The 22,149-nt window shown below is 39.7% G+C and overlaps 1 protein-coding gene across 2 annotated transcripts in view; it reads right to left on the reverse strand.

The window, feature by feature from the left end:
- The window catches only part of LOC140573759 (alpha-1,6-mannosylglycoprotein 6-beta-N-acetylglucosaminyltransferase B), a 123,991-nt gene that overhangs the window by 65,252 nt on the left and 36,590 nt on the right, over positions 1–22,149 (reverse strand). The window contains exons 3-6 of one of the 2 annotated variants that reach the window (XM_072693293.1): positions 17,584–17,728; positions 8,975–9,066; positions 5,028–5,101; positions 3,249–3,416 (exon numbers count right to left, since the gene is read on the reverse strand). In XM_072693293.1, the coding sequence (XP_072549394.1) occupies positions 3,249–3,416; positions 5,028–5,101; positions 8,975–9,066; positions 17,584–17,728 (479 nt within the window). Of the gene's footprint in view, positions 1–3,248; positions 3,417–5,027; positions 5,102–8,956; positions 9,067–17,583; positions 17,729–22,149 lie in introns of both variants that reach the window. The other variant, XM_072693292.1, reaches the window with a different exon arrangement.

Below are 22,149 nucleotides of genomic sequence, written 5' to 3' on the forward strand. Positions count from 1 at the left end.
TGTTTCGTTCTAAAGCCAAGTCATAGAGTACTGCATAAAAGCATTCTAATGCACTTTTAATATGTAAGTTTTAATGTAATCAGCTGACACAGTAGGTGTCAACTTTATACAAAAAAACAATAATATTTTGTAAAAAAAAAAAAAAAAAGAGTCATTATCATCCACATAACACCCTGCTATGTAGTACTATTCAACTTTCAAACTGGACCACACTGCGGAATGATACCTGATACTATTGTGTCGAGGTAAAAGCGGTGGCTGTCCATGCATTCCAAACCACATTACTTGTGTGAAACAAATGAAGACCTTCAATTTTTTAGGGCCATTTAGGTAGTTTTTAGGTATTTTTGCCATGTAGGCATTAAAGGACGTGAAGCGGTGACAGTCTAAATCTAGCAAACTTAGCCTGCCATCTTCCAATTTAAACTAAAAAAAGCAAACTTCAGATACCAACTGCCTTGGCTGATTGACTGCATTTCCATTAGATATTTAGATTTTTCACTGAACTAATCCTTGGTCAACACTTTTGTTTATACATCAAACCTAATTGTTTTTTGTATATTACTTAAACCGGTGATACATAATGCAATAAAACAACCTAATAAGACAATAGGTTCTAAGGTCTAAGGTATATGACTATGCTGCACAACAGCAGCTTTGCAAGAATCATATTAAACATGGATTGTGGTGGAGTAGTTTTGTGTATGGCGTAGAGAAAATAAGAACCTCCTATTTCTCTGCTGACAAGAACGTACACTGGGTGCCGGTTATACATCTCGTAAATAAGACATGCATTTTGTCAATCCCAGCTTTGCGATGCCATGTGCTGCGGGAGTACTCTAACCGCAGCGAAGTGTGTGTGGAGTGCAAGGTGTGCGAGTGTACAGGGCCTGTGGGTTCAGATCTCTCAGACACTGCAGCTGCAGACAGTTTCTGCCTCTGAGACTGCTCCTCTAAGTCTCTAACAGCCGCCTGGCCTAGTTTCACTCTACTGCACGCAATATGGCCCGACAACGTGTCCCGTATAACTCTCACACTTATTCCCCACACAATACAATAACCTGCTGAGCAGAGCGGCGTAAAACGAATCAGTTTTCAGAGCTGGTATTCATGACAGGAATAAAGACGTGTTCATCTCTTTTATGAGCCCATCTCTTTAAATTGAACAGTAAAAAAAAAAAAGGCAGAATATCAATAAATCCTTTCGTGAACACTGTTAATGAGCAAGAGATGTTCTCTCTCTCTCTCTCTTTCTCTCTCTCTCTCTCTCTCTCTCTCTCTCTCTTTCTCTCTGAGAATGATCTTGCTCTCTGTACTGTCCTACAAGGACCTATAAGGTACTGTCCAATCCCCATCCATTAATCATATAAATATAAGAGTAGATTTGCTGATTGAAGCATCACTTCTGAAAACCTTAATCAGCACTTTATACTTGCAATATTACTCCACATTTATATGCGGGTGGTCATATAAATTCAAACTATCCTAAAGGCCATGCATGCATGTGAAATGGCATTTCCATAAATCTATGCCTTCTATTACTTAATGCTGAGGAAGTTGTATAGAGTTGTAGGACCACGAGTTATGGTTAAAGGACTATGCATATTTACTATGTTCAATTTTCCATGACAAACATGTATTAGAGTTATTAAAAATGCATTTTTGTATAACTATCCAATTACTGCTCCATGTTTACACAGATGAGATATGCTGCTCTAATCATTCTGAATAAAAGACCCCCTTAATTCAAACACTGACTAAACACTCGTTGTACTGCTAATCTCAAAAAAATCTGAGAAAATGATGACCAAGGAGAATTTTAAGAATCATGTGACAAAACAAAAGGCTACAAAATAGAATGTATGTTCTTGGACATCCCAGTAAGCACTGATGTATCAATTTCTGAGAAATGGAATCTGCATTATATCACATGGACAAGGCTGTATGGCAAAACTCAGAGAAAGTTTGAGACTAAGTGAAGCCACAGAGAGACCAACAATCACTTTAAAGGAGCTACAGAGTTCAGTGGAACTAAAGTTCACCAATGACAACAATATCAAGATTTCTGCAAACAACCGGTCTGTCTAGTAAGACTACTAGAAAGAAGTCATTACTGAAGAAAATGCTGTGTGTGGCACAACCTAAGACTGGCCAAAGCAACACTGGCATCAGTCTGTTCTAGGTTCTCAGCATAGATTTGTCCTAAGCATAAACGATGCCATGTTTCATAGAAAAGAATCTCTCGTGCCCTTAGTGCCTGCATGCATGAGTCATCACATTTAACCTGGTAATAAGGGAGTATATCAAAACTAATAATCAGCGTCTTAATCAGTTACTTAAATAAACCTTAAATAAACCTTACTACCTGCAGTGCCACCATGTTGCCATCTAAAAGATGCATATCAGTATTGTGTCAGTGTTTCTTTAGCCTTCAAGGTAGTTTTACATTGCTTTGTCATACTTTCAAAGTTGAATGATCTGAAAGAATCGCTTTCCATGCATCACTGATGTCCATAGACCATTCACACTGTCTGCCTTTTCTTCTTCACACATTGCCCAGTATTAACTTGGCCACGGCTTCTTCTTCTCAAACCATTTCCTCACATTGTGGTATTTTCTTGTTGGAATATCCCATTTTTTTTGTGTTTCCTTTCCCTTTGCACACTTACAACGTCCAGTTATTACTGGTGATGACTAAAGCATTGTAATGCTTTAATTATATCTGTCACAGGAACAAGGAACACAGATACAAGTGTTCATAAGTAGAATTAGTGAAGATACTTTATTCTTTTAAGAATTTGAATCTGATGGGCTGATTGTCTGTTTTGAGGGGGGAAATGTTTTTGTTCCTAAAACTGAAAAATTCTGTTTTTCAAACTTGGTTCCTCAGGGAACATTACATACATACAGTGCACATTATGCTCCATTTCTGTTCATTGCGATTTGGCTTGGAGCAAACATCTGGACCATTATTATTATTATTTTTTTGGTTGTTGTCACTGAATCTAATGGAAAAAAGTTCATAAGAGTTCATATTTCCTCCTATTGATACAGAATATGTATATAATAATTGAATACAAATGTGATTTGTTGTGTAATTAAATACGTCAATAATCACATAACTGATATAGATGGCAAACATGATACTGACGATTAAAATGGCAATAAACAAGCAAATCTGAAGCATATTCAACCATTTGCAGATAGATTCTTAGGGCACACAATTACGGGCATTGTTAATTTCTCACCTGTCTTTTTGGTGTGCTGTTTACTGCAGTTTGGCTGCTGTGGTTCCTCCAAGCCAGCGGGGGGCAAAACCACTCCACCTCACTCAGGTAGATGAGAAAGGAGCAGTCAGAGCCATCCACTCCATAGAAAGCGTAGCAGGGGTCCGACGTCCACCTAGCTCTCATCCACTTGCATAGCGTAAGAAGGCCTTAGTTAGCATAATGATTTTCATGCTAAAATTTTTTGCAAGTTCTGTTGCTAACAGTTGTTGCTAATGAAGCAGAATTTGCATTGTTACCATAGCAACCTGGAATGGCGAGGTAAGTAATCTTTTGTTTATTTTTGTCTATATTAACCCCATGGCTTATTACACACTAAGGCGTATTACTCAGTAACTACAGGGACGTCTGTATAACTGGTAGGGCTATTCTTTGATAATATAAGTTTGTAATTACACTTTCAGCCCCTTGGTGGGCCATAGGCTTTTTTAGAGGTTAAGCCATGTTCTAGACATCCTTCAAAAAAAAATCTACTGTTATTGATTTGAGAAAGGCATGTTACCAGACAGTCACAGACCTATACTGTCTAATGGGATTATATATGAGCTCACAGCTGGCTTGTAGGGACATACCAGTACAGCATATTGTATTGTTCGGTAGGTCCTGATTCAATACACACAGGCATTAAACAACACATTCAGCAGACTGGAGCAAATAAAGTTGCTGCTGCAGTGCATTACACTGGGCCTAGCGCTCAAGGCTAGCATGTTCCCTCACATGTAGGCTCTTTGTTTATGGTTAATGAGTTAGTTCCTGTCTACAGTGTTTACAACTCAATGTTTGTATGTTATGACACATTAAGTATGCTAGTTTCTGTTTGCATTAGCTCATAGTTTGCAAGCTAGCAGTTAGTGTGGTTAAAATGTTGGTCCACTGTTAGCACGTATCTCACGGTTCGCTGTTCTGTTAGTCAGCGGGACTAGAGGAAAATTTGCTCTTTTGATTGTTAAATCACTCTGTTTCTTTATTTTAAGTCCTCAAATTTTAAAGAGCAGTTTTTATTTTATGTTTCTATGATGCCAGGAAACCAGTCAGAACAGATCAGAAAAAAACTGAAACAGGTACTGTGCTGTTTTAAAGTCCCTAAACTTGTAATGTTGAGTTCTTTTATGCGTTAAAATAGAAACAAACAGAACATTTTTTGCCTTGTGCTGTCATTAAAGACTCTTTACAATATAAGCAAAAGCTTCTGAATACATGTTGCGTTTTCCAGCTGGTGAACTAACAAAACTAGGGAGGTGAGAAGCATTTACTGGCTTGGACAGGACTATCTTGGTGTCTACCAAATGAAAAATGTTTTATATGCAAGAGAGTGCTATACATTATTATTACACTGTAGCTATTATTATACCAAAGTTACGATGACATGGTTAAACCAGCCAAACCCAGAGAAAAAAATGAATGAAAATGAATCACTGTTGGATTTTACAATTTAGCATATTAATCATAACATCTTCAGACTAGGACTGTGTTATGATCAAATTTGCATTTGTGTGGTTTGTAAAATGCATCTTAGCAGGCATTTTGTTGGATGCCAAAATGTCCTTGGGGATGCAGCTTTATTGTTGCCCACTGAGCAAAATGGTCAATGATCCAAAAAAGAACAAAACAACAGTATTGCAGGTCCTTTTGGTATTAAGAAACTCATGCTGCTAGAAAAATTGTAAAAGGAATGGGAAGCTATTGGACGGCAGTGACAGATATCTATAAAAGTGTGTGGAGTCAGACATGACAACTCACATCAATTTTACTGGCGCAGTCCGGGTATCCAGGATCCTTTGGGACTTCGCATTGGCCCGCCATTCCATCTCTCCCTGCAGAAATGACAAGCAGAGTGTGACAGCGCACCTCCAAGAGAGAGAACAGCCTGCATATGGAAGGCCAAAGGGCTCAAAAGTGCTGGCAGCTTTAATGAGGCTGGGGGAGAATGAATTTTATCTTTGCCTGTCTACCCGGTTCCTTTTTACTTGGCTGGAAAGAAGCACATTCCTGCCCTTTTCATGGCACCACTCTGCAATAGAGTGTCTGTGGACTTACTTAAAATGCACCTCCAACGGCTGGCGTTTCCCCGCTGAGCAGTAAAGCTGTGGGGTAAGGCAGGAAATTGCTAGTGTCCCCTTGTCTTGATTAATAAAAATCTCTGCTTTGTGAAGCAGTGGGCTTCGTTTAGCTTAATTAACAGAGAAAGGAGGAGGGGGCTGTTCTTTATTCAACAGGCTGCCAGGCTCCAGTGAGCGTGATCATACTCAAAGGGATTATGGGTTGTTTCTATGTGATTATAGTAATGATCACTGCAGTGGTAATAATTAGAGTGATGAAAAAGTTGAATCTGGAAGTATGAGTACAGGTAGATCCAACGACTAATCAAATGGCTGATCTTGTCAAACTCCACTTTCGAGAGGGACGTTATATATATATATTTTTTAAAACCAGAGAAACGCAATGATGGTGCAGATCAGTAAACCCAGACAACAAGAAGTGTCAGTGCTGTAAACAACAATGACTGATCTGGTCTGTTCACAAAACTATAGGATATGCATAAATAAGCTTGAACAGATTGAAACCACAGTGTGGAACCAAGTGGAAACTTGCACATTTCAGGACTGTTGAAGCAGGTTATGAAAAAGGTACAGTAAGCTAATGTGGAATTATGTGAAATATATAAATACGTCGCAGCAGTAATTTAACAAATCAAGCTATAGGATGGTATACACTTGCTCGTCACTGTGCTAGGTACATGTTGGTACACTGTGTGCATAGTTAGACATTATAATTGTTTGGTTGTTTGGAGATCCCTGTTGTGTTGAGAATAATCTACTTCAACAATATCTGGTCAGTTTTAGACCTGTGGTGGTCTCTTTCCATTTATCTACAGGTTAGTGGAAGGCCAACAACTGTTCATCAATAATTACTGTCAGTAATTATTTATCTGTACAATTTACAGGTTTTCATGTTATTTTTAAGCTTTCAACTAAGGTTGGGATATATCTATATCTTTTTTTCATACCAAGTATTGCTGCTGTATACAGTATTCCCAGGGACGGGGGTCAGTAGCGCAAATTGTTATACATTTACGTGGCCTCTGTACCACCGCAACATGAGTTTATTTTTACATTTTAAAACTGAAAAATGATCAAATACAAAGTCCAGTTTGCTCACAGGGTGTAAAACTAAGTGGACAAGCGCAATTTTAGTGTTTAATCGTCAGTCTGACTGCAAATGTTAAGCTGCTAATGTTAAATCAGGAGAGAAGCTGGTTAGCATTAGTTTTGTTAGCAGGATAACTGTAGTCTGCTCACTACAGAACAAATAAAAGTCTGGCTGACTGAAAGCACAGAGAATTCAGAATGACTCTGAATTCAGAGGGACTGCTGTTGAAAGGACAGAAAGCTGAAATTTAGGCTCTTTTGCCCATGGTTTTGGATCTGTAGCCCACTCACTATGCTAGCCTTTGCTGAGCTAGCTCTACCGAGTATCAGACTGCTGCTGGCTAACTGCTAAGTGTTGTGTCGAGCGACTGGTGTTGGAAGAAACAGAAGGGCAAATGGAGAGAGAGGTTCTGCAGTGTTTGGTCAGCTAGCACTTTTTAGCTATATTTAGATAAGTTAGCCAGACTAAACACCACAGCACAGTCTGTGTTATAGTTAACTGAGGCTAAAAGCACACGTTTAGAGGATAAAGCAGCATATTTGAGAGCGCAGAATCGGGGGAATGGAAGTGTTTTCAGGTACATTGGGTATCCAGGTTTGCTTGATTCTCTCTTTCCAACAAACGCCCGTTGTTAATTCACTAATTCAATACAGTATTATCATCATACCGCCCAACCTTACTCTTAATGCTTGTTGGCTACATGATCAGCCTCTACAAGTTTGTACTATTCACTGACAAATAGACAACAGTGTTCACTTTAGTCTTGAGATTCTTGCTAATCTGTGTTTTCTCCGTTGGATTTGAGTTGGGTGGGACTACAATGGAAGACACTGATATCAGCTTATTTTTGTAGACCTCTTTTTTTTCAGTGTGTCTGGCTGGGCTTTCTAAACTGCGTAAAATGTTTGGTGTGTGTGTGTGTGTATTTACACAAATATGTCAGCCATGGGTGCAACCTGAAGTAGTTGAATGCATTCATTAGAAGGGGTGTCCACAAACATTTGGACATATAGTGTAGTTGCATGGTTTTACAGATATTTAACTCTGTCCCTCACATATAGACACTGCCACGCTCCTACATCTCTAAACTGTGTAAAATGGCTGGGATGTCACAGTGTGTTCACATTAGCATTTGCTTCTACAGTCACCACACATTCTGTGTACGGATTATTTCATCTTACTTTGCCTTGTTTGCCAAAAGTGGTCTGTATGAACCTAAATCTACATGCAGCCATGGGTCAAACTGTCTTCCAAAGACAAGACAAGACAAGCATATTGACCATTTGAGACGGACACAGATGAACAGAAACATTGCTGTGGCACCCGGGGAGCAGAGAGGGTAAGGGCCTTGCTCAAGGGCCCAACAGTGGCAGCTTGCCGAGCCTGGGCATCGAACCCACAGCCCTGTCATTAATAGCCCAGAGCTCTAACCGCTGCCCCAAAGAGAAAGAGAGAGCAGGACATGCCGATTGACTCCAGTCCAAACACATTTTCCACAGGAATGAGAAAGAAAAGAGATTAACTTCCCAACTCATCCCAAATGTATTGCATAGAGCACCATCACTCCAGAGACCACAGTTCCACTGCTCTATAGCTCAGTAAGGGATACCCCTTTACTTTTATACCCCTTTAGCCAACACCTGTCATTAGGCACAATGTGGCACAGTGTGTGTGTGTGTGTGTGTGTGTGTGTGTGTGTTTACACAACTATGTCGGCCATGGGTGCAACCTAAAGTAGTTGAATGCATTCGTTAGAAGGGGTGTCCACAAACATTTGGACACATATTTGCATGGTTTTACAGATATTTAACTCTGTCCCTCACATATAGACACTGCCATGCTCCTACATCTCTTTAAAAAATCTAAATATGGTCACCCTTCCTCAAACCAATTGTTTGTCAGCAGCACCTGGCCACAGGCCTGACCTTCACACAGGCCAGACTCTCTCTATTTTCGTGCCTGGCTGGATACCTGTGAGCAAGCTGTTGTGCTAACTTTACAGTAAGCACAACAGCTGCTTTGGTGATGAAGCTGCTCTGATAAGCCTCCTTTCTCTTTGCTGTGTCTGGATATGTGAGCTATCGGATAGTGTGTGCAAGTTCTTTTTGCATAGTTTGTTGCCTTGTCTGCCCATACCGGACTATCCAGAGTAGTCTGGCTTAACCAGTGTACCATCATTGGGAGTAAACCACAGTGCTATACTTTGCAATGTTTGCCCAGTTAGCATCAACATAGTTAAAATAGCTAAATTGGGTGCGATTAATTAGTTCCTAACACTCACCAAATCAAGTATTTTGCACAGACCATAGGAAGAAAAAAAAATCTTCTAGCATTTCAGTATATTTAAAATACTTGACAATCAAGTCACATATCTTCAGAATTAAGATTGTTTTATTATTTCCAGTACATTAATAGCCCTTTTATGTACTAATGAACTGGCAAATCAGTGTTTAACGCTAAAATACTTGAACACAAGAGTGCATTAGATTTTAATGTGGTGTAAAAGTTAATATAGGCACCTCTGCCAGTGTTCTTACTCTTCTGTAGGATCTGCTCCACACGCACAGCCATGTCTGATACATTCTGAGCAATGGCCTGAATCCGCTCCACGAGGCCCACCGGCTGGAACCTGAGACCACACACATCCGCCCACCCACACATACACAAACAAACAAACAAATGTTTATCAGAAGAGCAGTTTAAAACATCAGTGCGACCTTACATGCAGACCAATGGGCCAATAGGTCAGAACATTCAGACAGGCACCAACCATCAGTGTGCCTGTCAACAGTGTACGTTCACTGGTTGCTTGATAAAGAACACCCACCTTTAACAAACCACTATGTGGTTAACTAACATCATCTAGCTTAGCAGGGTAGCTTGCTAACTTACTTTGCATGGTCATCAGAAAAGAACCTGGGTACTGGGTAAGTTGCACCCAATTGCTGACACAGATGTGGCCATAACCATATTTTTTGGGATTGTCTGAACAGTCAGACATTCTGGAAAAATGTTAAAAGGGGAGTTGGAGACAATTCTGCAACTTCACATTGCCATAGACTGCATGTTTACCATTGAGCAGTGTTTTAGAATGCATGTTTTGATTAATTAATTAGATAAAGGCGGATTTTTATAAGAAGATGGAAACCTGTTCGTTTTCCCCCTCTCCTCTTTTAAGTGTGTGTGTGTGTGTGTATATATATATATATATATATATATATATATATATATATATATATATATATATGTAATGTGTGTGTGTGTGTGTGTGTGTGTGTAAATAACTATAAATTTATAGAATACATATGGATGTGTATGAGTTCTCTGCACCATGTATATTAAGTGAAGCCCAATCTCAAGGTAATACTGCTATGTAATGTTTTTTTTATGTAATGTAAATTGCCTGTCAATGTGTGTCAATGGCAATACAGTTAAAAAAGTCATGTAAATGAATGTTTTTGTGATATGCACCGTTCTATAAAAACTACTTGGACTTGAGTGTCTTCAGGATATTTACACAGAATGAAAAAAACCCTCTCATGATTAAAGCTTATTGACAGAGAATGGGTGAATCTGATCAAAGTGGAGCTCTAAATTGAGGTTTTCAGAACTGCTCCTTACGTGATTGAGTGCTAAATACAGTCATAATGGTCTACTTTGATGAGCATAAAAATGCTAAATACAGCCTATTTTACAGCCATGTAGAAGTGTGCTTGTGAAAATTGGGTAAACAGACTATTCAAGAAACCTAAAGAAATGACTGAATTATACTCCAATTGAAGCTACCTACATACTATGCTTTCATAGCAAACATCCTACATGTCCAACACAACCAATAGATCTTTGGATAGAATGGCTAGATCTTAAATTACGTTTAAAGGGCTCTCTGGGCAGGATGACAAATGTATCCATCGCTACAACAAGCCTACTCACCTCCTACTGTGAGCCACACTAGCTTTGAATGTCCTTTTTAATGATGTTTCTTATAAAGTAGAAAAAAAAAACCTTTTAAAACAAGGTCTGGTTTGTGGTGGGTTTTTGGATTTTTAATGGATGTTTGAACTGTTCTTTTTCCACTAGCTTACAAATACAGAGGGAAGTTAATGTTGCTGGCTTATATATGATATAAAGCAGTGAACATTGATGGACAAAACCATAGATGGATACAAATTCATGTATTTTGTAAAACACCTGATGAGGCTAAAGTATGCAGTGCTGTGCTAAAGAATATTATAACATGAAATGCTAGTTTTAGGCTAAAATGTCCCTTTAACACTGACTAACTAAAACTGATACGCTATGGGTCAGTTTCCTGGTCAGAGCCTAAGCCTAGTTTTGAACTACACAATATGTTGGCTAATTGCTTTAATGATTTAATTGCAATCAGTCACGCAAGCATAAGTGAGGTCACATGCTGATGTTGGATGATTAGTCCTGGACTGCAAATGTCACTCCAACTCATCCCTAAGGTATTGAATGGTGCTTCTTCCCTACAGCCCCACTGCTCCACAGCCTAATGCTTAGGGGCAGTAAATCCCTCTAGCTGGCACTTGCCATGGACCCATGTATCTCATGTTCCAGCAAGGTGTGTGTGACACAAATGTCTGAGTCTGACATCTTAAGGATTTCATGTAATGAAAAACAAGCTACTTCATACCATTTTGAACTTGACTCAAGGTGCTTTCACACCTACCTTGTTTGTTCTAACTTCAAAATAGCAGGTGTTAAAGACACCTCTGACCACAGTCCAGGCCAAAAGACCAAAATTTGCATCATCTGAACCATGCTATGGTTCGTTTGAAAACACTGCATGCTTCAGACTTTCTGGCCAATTACAGGACGTTAAGGCAGGCTATCATCACCCATTAAACAATAGAGGAAAAAGGATCCCCAGGACCACATGGGGATGATTATATCTGTTGGCGAAGATTTAATTGTTGCACGGCGAGCATGTTCATATGGGGACTCCCAGCTAGTTTCGAGTACTGCGCTTAAAGTTGGTGCTGCTGATGGTGATGCTGAAATATTAGCGGTATAGTGGCAAAGAAAAAAATCTGTTTATTCAATTGTTATGAGAAAAGCTATGCATTGAATTGACAACAGCGACATCAAACGCACTTGTGTGAAAACACCCTTAGTTGACATTTGACTGACCCAGGAAGCTGGTCATTAACTAAGTACAATTTACTTTGATCTTTGTATTTTGCTCAAGTTACTTTTTTTATAGAACTCAGATCACACAACAGCGGCTTGTTTTTCCTGACATGCCCATCTTTTCAGATACCATCAAACAGAAGACCATGCTAGCGCTGACAGAGCCCTAGGAGGAGGCACATGAAAGGAAACAGGCCAAGTACCAGGAACTTGTGGAGCAATGTCAGATTGCAATGTCTGTTGGCTCACAGCTCAATCGGTATGAGCCAGTAGAGGTGGGCTGTCAGGGTTTCTACAGGCCAATCACTCTGTAAAGTCCTGACCCTGCTTGGAATAGAGGGATGGACTAAAAGAAGGTCCATACATTCAGTTGACGATACTGCAGAGACAGCTCTGGATTAAGAGACCCGTAAGCTAGTGGTGCTGGACGGATCACCCTCGGCATTTGGAGACAAAGATAATGATAATTAAGTTTTTGCGTGTTGAAACCTGTCAAATTTTCTTCCTGTGACTGCCTCCCTCAGCCTGTTCATTAAAGTGGGCCCAAAGTTCTGTAATTGATTTGAGACCATTTGTGTTATAATGAAAAAAGGTTGAAATTGAATTCAGTTATAATAACCAATAAAAATGGGATAGCTAATGTTTTGCAAGAGAATTGCAAACACCTTTTCACGTTGTAACAAGACAATCTATGAAGCCCTTTCTCGGTTACTGGTATTTTGGCACCACTTTACAAGAAAACTACTCATAAATGATTTTGTTATTTTATTAAAGGTATGAGTTAGGTTTTAAACCAGGTTTTAAAATTAATTAACAAGCATTTATAACACAGAACTAAAAAAAAAGGGCTCTGGGCTCTCTGCTAAATAATCATCAGTTATACAGTGAGTCCAAGAAGTATTTGATCCCTTGCTGATTTTCTTTGTTTGCCCACTAATAAAGACACTATCCTTCTGCACTTTTAATGGTAGATATATTCTAACATGGAGAGACAGAATATCAAGACAAAAATCCAGAATATAATTTTAAAGAATATATTTTAATTAATTTGTATTTCAATGAGGAAAATAAGTATTTGATCCCTCTTGCCAAACACACTCAATACTTAGTGGCAAAGCCTTTGTTTGCAAGCACAGCGGTGAGACGTTTGTTGTAGTTAACCACAAGTTTAGCACACACACCAGGGGGAATTTTGGCCCACTCTTCTTTGCAGATCCTCTCTAAATCATGAAGGTTGGTGGGCTGTCGCTTGGCAACTCTGACCTTCAGCTCCCTCCATAGATTTTCGATCGGATTGAGGTCTGGCGACTGGCTGGGCCACTCCATGACCTTAATGTGATTTTTCTTGAGCCAATCCTTTGTTGCCTTTGCTGTATGTTTAGGGTCGTTATCATGTTGGAAGACCCAACCACGGCCCATTTTCAGATCCCTGGCAGAGGGGAGGAGGTTGTCCCTCAGGATTGTGCGGTACATGGCTCCATCCATCTTCCCAGTGATGCGGTGAAGTAGCCCTGTACCCTTGGCAGAGAAACACCCCCAAAACATTATGCTTCCACCTCCATGCTTGACGGTGGGCACAGTGTTCTTGGGGTCATAGGCAGCATTTTTCTTCCTCCACACATGGCGGGTGGAGTTGAGGCCAAAAAGTTCAATTTTGGTCTCGTCTGACCACAAAACCTTCTCCCAATAACTTGGTTCATCTTTCAAATGATCATTGGCATACTTGAGGCGCGCCTCCACATGTGCTCTCTTCAGCAGGGGTACCTTTCGGGCACTGCAGGATGTGAATCCATTGTTGCGCAAAGTGTTGCCAATTGTTTCCTTGCAAACTGTGGTCCCAGCTGCCTTCAGGTCATTTGCTAACTCCTGCCGAGTGGTTGCAGGACGATTTCTGACTGTTCTCAGCATCATTGCCACCCCACGAGGCGAAATCTTCTTTGGAGCACCGGGCCGAGGTCTGTTGATTGTCATGTTATACTCTTTAAACTTTCTGATAATTGCACCAATAGTTGTTACTTTCACATCCAACACCTTACTAATCTTTTTGTAGCCCATTCCAGCTTTGTGAAGGTCAACAATTCTGACTCTGAGGTCCTGTGACAGCTCTTTGGTTTTACCCATGTTGGAGACTTGAAATCTGTGTGATCTGTCTGATTCTGTGGACAGGTGTTTTTCACACAAGTGATTAGTGAGAACAGGTGGCTTCAGGTCAGGTAACAAGTTGATTGGGAGTGTCTAACTGGTCTGTAAAAGCCAGAACTGCTAATGAATACTAAGGGATCAAATACTTATTTCACTCCATGAAATACAAATCAATTAATATATATTCCTTAGATTTATTTTCTGGATTTTCTTTTTAATATTCTGTCTCTCCATGTAAGAATACATCTACCATTAAAAGTATAGAATGATCATGTCTTTATTAGTGGGCCAACGAAGAAAATCAGCAAGGGATCAAATACTTCTTGGACTCACTGTATGTCAGTTCTTGCCAGTTGCTTATCTTACTTTGTCCTCTCCTACTTTACAATAAGAATATTTGTAGAAGTTATTAACATTAGTATTAGTAACTCGATAACAAATGCTCATTTTACATTAGGGATGGAGAGAGAAGTCAAAAGTTAATAGAAAAAGGTACAATTTTTGATTCTATGACTACAAAAACCACATGCTGGCCTGAGAGCAGAGCTAATAACACAAAGAACAACAGATACCATGGAAAACAGTACAGGAAGGTTACCAGCTGTGCTACACTTGCAATGCTGTCCTAAAAATGCCACTCAACCTCAAGGATCACAATTATAAATACTTTTCATCCAGTATACTTTACCACCTGGCACCAGCACATCAGTACATGACAATCATGCAGAAGGTGGCAGATATAACACTGAAATGTTGGTAAGCAAACTTAGAGATAAGCAATGCTAAAAGGTGTTACTACATGTTGATGTAGGCCAACCAACTAGTTCTGAATTTGAACTAAGAATTACAGTCGTATTGTAAAGTGATAAGGCTATTTTAAATAGTATTGTCCATGACATGTAATCACCATGGGGAAATTAAAGACTTCTTAATAGTCCTAATGAAATGTTATGTTGGTGACATGCTTTGGTCAAAACATCCCTTTTTGCATCCCTTTTTACCCTGCCTAAACACCCCTGCTCAGAATATTCCTATAATAAAAAATGAACCACTGCTCACCCCACCCCCACCAAGTCTTCTCGGCTACACAAACTGTTGACTTTGCTGAGTTTACACCATTCTCTCTCCCATGCCACATATACACATCTTTCTTTATATGTGACATACAAAGTTGAATGCCCTGTTTTTTTGTCTAGGCAATCTTTAAACCTACCCAGGAGCCTAGAGGGCTGCTGACTGATGCTAATCTTTTACTGTGAGCTCATTTCTTTGGCTAACATTTCAGGGATTCAAGGTGAGTGTTTGTATGTTTGGTTTTATGGTAAATTCTGCTGAAAGATGAGTCCCCATGATTGTGTTTACAGTGACTGGTTATTTTGTAGATTTACATACAAGAATTCATCTGCTCCATGTAAAAACACCCACTTTCCACTTAGTAAAAACACTGACCTTGTAGATCCTCCTTACTGAAGTCTACTTAAGAAGGCCATTTTTTGTCAGAAAGGTTGCGTTAGGCATTGTCTAGCCCTTCATCAGTGGCCAGTTTCTGACTAGAGGACTGCTGGACCTTAACGCAGCAGTGACACTGACCTGCTGCAGCAGTGACACTGACACAGTTGCATTGAAAATGGGCTGAATAGTGTCTGGTCAGCAGCAGTCCTGTGTACAGAAGTCGACCGAGAAAGAATTGAGTAGGCGGACAAAATGTGCAACAGTCTGTAATTGTACATCTTTACTACTTCTGTGGATCTAGGAAGGTAATTTCTGATGAAGTGGCCATCGTGTGTATAATGCAGGCATTACCTAGAAGATTGAACAGTCTGTTGCCAGACGTGCTGGAAGCAAACATAACACCTCATTCGTTGCTTTCTCAGAGCCTATAGTGTCATGTTTGCATTATAAGGCTGAAATTTAGTTTGATTTCAAGGCTCGTCTGGGGAGCAGAAGTTCAAAAGCACAGAAGCAAATAACAGAAGTAAGGCTTGCTCAGATGAATAGCCTGTAACACCCACAGCCCTGCAGGCAAATCACACTGAACTGCACTAAAGCGCTATGCTCTGCTCCTGCAGCGAGTGTGTCTGTACCAATGAGCATCAGCCCCACACACACACACTCTGACCTCTCTAAAGTCCCCTGCTACATCCAACCTCGCACACAGCACTGTCAGGGGGATAGATGTCGCAGTCATTTATTAAGCTTTGTTTTTCTGTCTCAGGAGTTTCCCCGCATTCTTTAGGTGAGTGACAGCCACAGATATTTCCTTATTTACTTGTTCATTTCCACCCAGAGCCAAAGCTCTTCTGGAAAACAAACCCAGTCTGAAGTTTTAGATAAGGTGTTCCTGAACTCCATAGAGGATTCAACCATTCAGGACTAATAGAGTGTGCAGAAGACTATTACATGGGATAATAAATAATGCAACAATATCCAGCTAATCATATTAGGAACATCAGTGTAGCGAGGCGGGACATCTGCTATAGAGATGCTTAGTAAAAAGTGCAGTATATTGTTATTCTTACATTTGAGTGGAAGTCAAAGTAAGAAGTCAGTGTGGACCATTTCGTACATATATTCAGATATGTATAAGTACATACAACATGTATGTCAGAATATTAATAAATATATATATATATATATATATATATATATATATATATATATATATATATATATATATATATATATATTTCTTTTTTTTTTTTTTTTTTTTTGTGTATTAGCATGCTGCTGTTTCTATAGCCATATCACCATATAAAAGAAGCCCAATGTTGTCTGTATTGTTGGATGCACTGGAATACTTTCTGTACCTTCTCAGGACTAAATTAAGATCACAATGTGCTTATTCTGGATTTTTTATTTGGAGTTTGAAGTTTAAGCTTATGCCTTATTTACATTATCAGTCAAAAGTTTTAGAACAGTTGTTTCAGTAGTCGACTGGTAATGTTGCATGGCCCAGGCAAGCCTGCTCATCTTGTTTTGCCGTATTGGTAATGACTTTCTTACTACCACTCTGTCTGTCAATCCTGCAGCTCTATGTCTTATCTTGACAGTTGGTACTGAGACCTGGTCCAGCATTAAGCTGTGCTACAAGGTGTCATATCAAACTAGCTGTCAACTCTCAAAAATTTGTCTTATGATGCTGCTGTGGAATTTGGTCAGACCTCTTCCTGTACCAGTTTTTTCCAACCGATGGTGTAGGAAACTGTACTCACAACACTCTTTATTTGTAATTTGTCCTAAGGAATTTTAAGCCTGAACACAGCCTTATGTTGCTTTTTAAACATAAAAAATGAATCAAACATAATCATGATCTATGTTTTGAATACATGATTTTTCAACCATTATATCTCCTACTTGGCATGTAATCAGGTAGTGTAGTTATACGTGAGATCAACATTTTAGCCTGCCTTTTAAAGAGCGTGGTTCTTCTTATGAAAAGTAGAGATAGTAGAGATTTAGTAAAGATTTTTGGCTATCGGCAGAAGTCTGGTACCCATCACTACACAAAGTATGTTTAGGTGCATGTGTTTTCTCGCTCAAAAAATCTATAAATTTACAGCTTAGTTATATCAAGTATCAAGTAACTGGAACAACAGCATTTAGGCATTATGTTATGAACAGTTATGTATAAAAGGTTTCACTGGCTTACTCTGGAACTGAATCTTTTGTACATCATGCTGGAGCTCCACTAAGGTCCTGGCAACTCATACCAATACAGTAAAATCATGCGACCAGAAAGCCACTCAAGGCCTGATGTAAGGGATCATCTGTCACAATGGAGACAGCAGTGCATTTGTGACCTTCTGTCTTACACACATAGAAATGCACACATTCTCACACACACACACACCTGTCGAGAGCAGAGGTAAGCTCCTCCAACCTGTGGCTTTCACTGCTGTTGCTGAGTTTGGCGATAGCATCGATTCTCTTCAAAATGATCTCCAGCATGTCACTGATCTTCCTCAGGACTCCACGAGACTCCAGGCCACCTAGTACTGTTTCACATACAGACACAGACAGAGAGAGAGGAAGAGAGTGAGAGATAGAGAGAGAATTGAAACACAAAATGCACAAATAATCATACATGCCGATCGTGGATTCTCACATGTGTGAAGATGGACACACTGTTACTTACTTCCACCTGTGAGCAGAGGTCAGGTGCAAAGGTACAGACTGTAGCCCGTATGTTGTCAAGAGCAGTTTGCCTGGATAACAACTGAGTGGTGGACCATTCTCAACATCACATTGACACTGACATGTTAGTGGCATGGCAGTGTCACTGCCAGGCTGCTTGGCCAAGTGTGGTCCCCAATATATTCCATCAAGAATGGTTCTGTGGTCAGGAACTGTACATTGAGGGTGCACAATCCTAGTCACTCTGGAGATTGCCCTGGATGGCTCTAAAGGCTTTAATAACCTGAATGAAGTGTGTTAGATTAGGATTGGAGCTAAACTCTGGGTCAGCCTGGAAACAGGATTGGGCAGCCCTGCGCTAGCCTAGCTGAGACTCTGACACCTCCTATGGGGACACCATATTTCATCTTGCCTTAGAACTGAGAAAACATACAAACTGGCAAATTGTGCTACGGTCTAGTAGCATTAGTTGCCCAACATGTCCAATGGGTTAGAGTGTATATTTGATGTATAGATCAGCATCATCAGACAAGCAGTAGTCTTTAACTGTGCTGTACTGTAACTGTACTGTAGGTGTAGGTGTTCCTACAAAAGAGGCCAATGGGTGTGTTGAGCAAAAACTTCATGCTATGATGCACTGCATTACATATTACATATCACAACTTTGTAACATTAGTACTGCCTCAGCTACCCTATACAATTCACTTTCTGCCACCTTCATATGCAAAACAGAGATGTAAAATAAATATTAAGAAAAGAGTGCAGTGTTGGAGTCACAGTTGGATGATCCTGAATCATTCCTCTTTAGAACAATAAATAAATAAATAAATAAATAAACACAAAAGGCCAATGAACCAAAACAGCATCCCAAATGAGGACTCAGCAGGGTGTATCTGAAAACCTTGCATTTGAACATAACAAGAGCATTTGGACTCAATCAGTCAGTCTAAACAATTCCGGCGCAAACCTCTGATAGTCTCTCTGCCTTTCGAGCATTAAACACATCTATTTCATCTCTCATTACCGGTAGCCTGCGTTCATGAGCCAAGACTTAAACAGCACAAACTGAGAGGGAACCAAATTAGGCCACAGTCTGGATGTTTCAAATGATCTCACAACGGCAATTTACTGAAGCCTGAGGAGCTGCAGGGTGAAGTCGAGAGTAGAAGACACTTCACCTGGCCAATTAAGCAGCACCCAGACTCAGCTCATGGGTCACCAGGGCTTTCAGAGTACCGCTATAATAAATCATCTGCTTTTATGTTTATGCTTTTATAGTCGTGGAGAGGGAAAAAAAGCTTGAGACTAATGATGCTTGTTGATGAGCAAGAGGGAACTTTGTTTCAGGCCATTATACTGCAGTGAAAAGAACTTTCATTGTGGCTTCTTAGTGTGTATATATATATATATATATATATATATATATATATACACACACAAAGAATCTGTATCAACAAAAAAGGGTTTTGCTTTGCAACCACAAAGTTTGAATTGAAATGTATGACAATTCAGTTGTCTAGGACAATGCTCTGCCGACCAATGTATTTTTCATTGTAAATCTGCATGCCCATATAGGCACAGTACAGAATGCACACAATGTGGCAAGTGGCAAGTACATTGTTAAATGAAGGTTCTTCAATTTACAACTGTAAAGAATCATTTTCTCTTAAGAATAGTTTTAAAAAGAAAAAGATTCCTTGCCTTGAAGGTTTCTCAAAGCACCTTAAAATGTTCCTTCACAGTTTCAAATTGAAGAACTCCTAAATGTTCCTTAAGAAGTTGAAAATCTTCAAATTAGGGGTCTATGAGGTATGCAGGGTTTGCACACTGTAAAGTACTCTCTAAGAAAATGGGCTCTTTGACTCCTAACAATGACAAGTAGAATCCTTTTTCATGCAATATTTAATCATCTTAAAGGGTTATATGAAGAATTGTCTTCAAAAGGTTTTCCACCAAATGTTCAGATCTTTTCAAGCAGCCAAAAACATTCAAGCATTTAAATGGTTCTTTGAGATGTCATAGTTCAATACAGAACCATTACCTTTACGAAAGAAACACTAAGAAACCTATTTTAAAAGAGTGTAGTGGAGCAGCAAACAAGCTTGCGAGAAAACAGAAGGCTCAGCGGTAAAGAGATATAAGAGCATATGGCGTCACAGCACATTTTGTGCTGTATCTTCTTACACACAAACATCTGACACACAGATTCCACGGGGACGGTTGTTCTTAGTCGTGGCAATGCACCTGCATGCTGTACTGCAGCAGCCAAGATCCAATTGTAAATGAATGCTCAGATTTGCGCTGCTGTAACTCATGCTTATGCTGTTGCAACCTGTTTATTGCTCAACAGATTAGTTTCCTAAATTAGTTTTTATGTAATCATCGGATAATGTAATCATTTCTGCATGCTGCTGAATATTTAAACATCCAGTCTATTGCCTATATCTTTGTAATGTGTAATGGATCAAAAATCTTACGATGGAAGGCCAATACAGCTGTTTCTAAGTGTCAGGTCTGCATCGCCGCGGCCCGCAGGCTCTCCTCAGGACTTTTTAGTTTGATGTTTTGTTCATGGCTCTATTCACGGACTTTTAGTTCAAGTTCAAGGTTCACATCGTTGATCACAGACTCTTATTTTGACAGTCATATTTCACGTTTCATGTCATGTGTTAGTTATCCTCATGTGTGTTTCATTTGTGTTCTTTGTTTCATTGATTTGTATTACCTGAGGCTGGGGTATTTAGGGAGCGAACGCGAACCGACTCACTGCCAAGAATTTACCGTCCTGAGCCAACCTGGTGTGTTGGCGTCTGTGTTTCGTATCCTTTGTCAAGCGTATAGTTAGAGATTCACTAGGACGTCCGTGGGAGTCCTTCAAGTTTCCAGTTCTACTTGGCTGTTACCGTTCATGAGCTTACCAAGGTTCAGGTTTGTCCGTGGGTCGCCTCCTGGGTTCAGCGACTGATCTCACAGCTCCTTGGTCACGTTAAGTAAGTTCTGTTGTGCCTGATGAGCACTGTTTATGTTATTTCCCGTTTATCCTCTGGCACGGCCGGTAGTTTGTGTTCTGATTCTACCTCCCTGTTAAGTTGCCCTGTTCAAGCTTAGCTCCCTAGGTTTCCACCAGCCTCAGGTAGGTTTGTTATTTTCGCCCACATTTCTTTGTCCTGTGTTTTTGTTTCTCAGTTTGCCCTGTACTTTGCTGCCTATACTTTTCTGTTATCCCCTGTCTTTTTAGTTAATAAAGTCTCTTGCATCGCACCGCCCCTGCAAGTGTTCACCCGTCATTGTCTGACCTAGTCAGTCATGACACTAAGTGGATGCTGAGTTTGTAATCTAAGTTTAAGTGCTGTTTCAGGGAAAGTTTGGGGTCAGGTTGTGCTGATCTCATTAACATTTTAAATCTTGCATACAGTTCAACTACATATAAAGCAATTGTTTTGTTGCTCCATTTCTTAGCTGCATGTTAATGAAAGGGCAATTTAATGTACTCTAGCTAATCTTCTTTAACTACTCCATTTTATGTGGGCTGCTGCAAAAATCGATTTTCTGAACACATTCCTTTTAAGTAGCTATTTGAATTGCACCCTGTGGGGTAGAGTCTGATGTCTGCTTGCAGACACTCGCTATTCCCCACTGGGAGAGGGCACATTGATGGCCGCTTTAATGCCCACACGATTGCTTGTGCCCATTTTGCAAACAGAGTAACAGACTATAAGGAGCAAACAATTCTAAATGGACCAAAATGTCATTAACATAAATGGGAATTTTATCAAATTACAACCAAGAAAAAGAGTAAGAAAGAACTTTGTAACTTTTGGATGTTTTATGTGGCACTGCAGTGATTTGGAAGTACAACAGAGGAAAAAATTATCAAGCAAATGAATCATCTTACATCATTCCCACTTTTGCACGACTTCCCCTCACCCCAAAAATCTATTTTTGGCTTTGCCACTGGTACATGTTGTAATATATACTGGGTATACTGGGTAGAGGGTGTGATCATTTGAAGTGTTACCTACTACATTTTTTAAAGAGAGTATCCTGCATTTGAAAGGTTTTGAAAACTGTGAAACATCCATTTCTTTACGAAGTGGGAAACTTGGGATTCCAGACGACATGTCCAGTTAAAAATAGTGACCTTGTTTGTGGACAGATGCATGAGTCATTATGTGATCAATGTTTTGATAAAGAAAACGGCAAGATACATGTTCTGTGGACCTCCACCCAACAGAGTGTGCACAACCTTCCGATAAGCAAACGAATGCAAGGTCAGTGGCGT

Source organism: Salminus brasiliensis, chromosome 12 (genome assembly GCF_030463535.1).
Source record: "Salminus brasiliensis chromosome 12, fSalBra1.hap2, whole genome shotgun sequence".
NCBI lineage: Eukaryota > Metazoa > Chordata > Actinopteri > Characiformes > Bryconidae > Salminus > Salminus brasiliensis.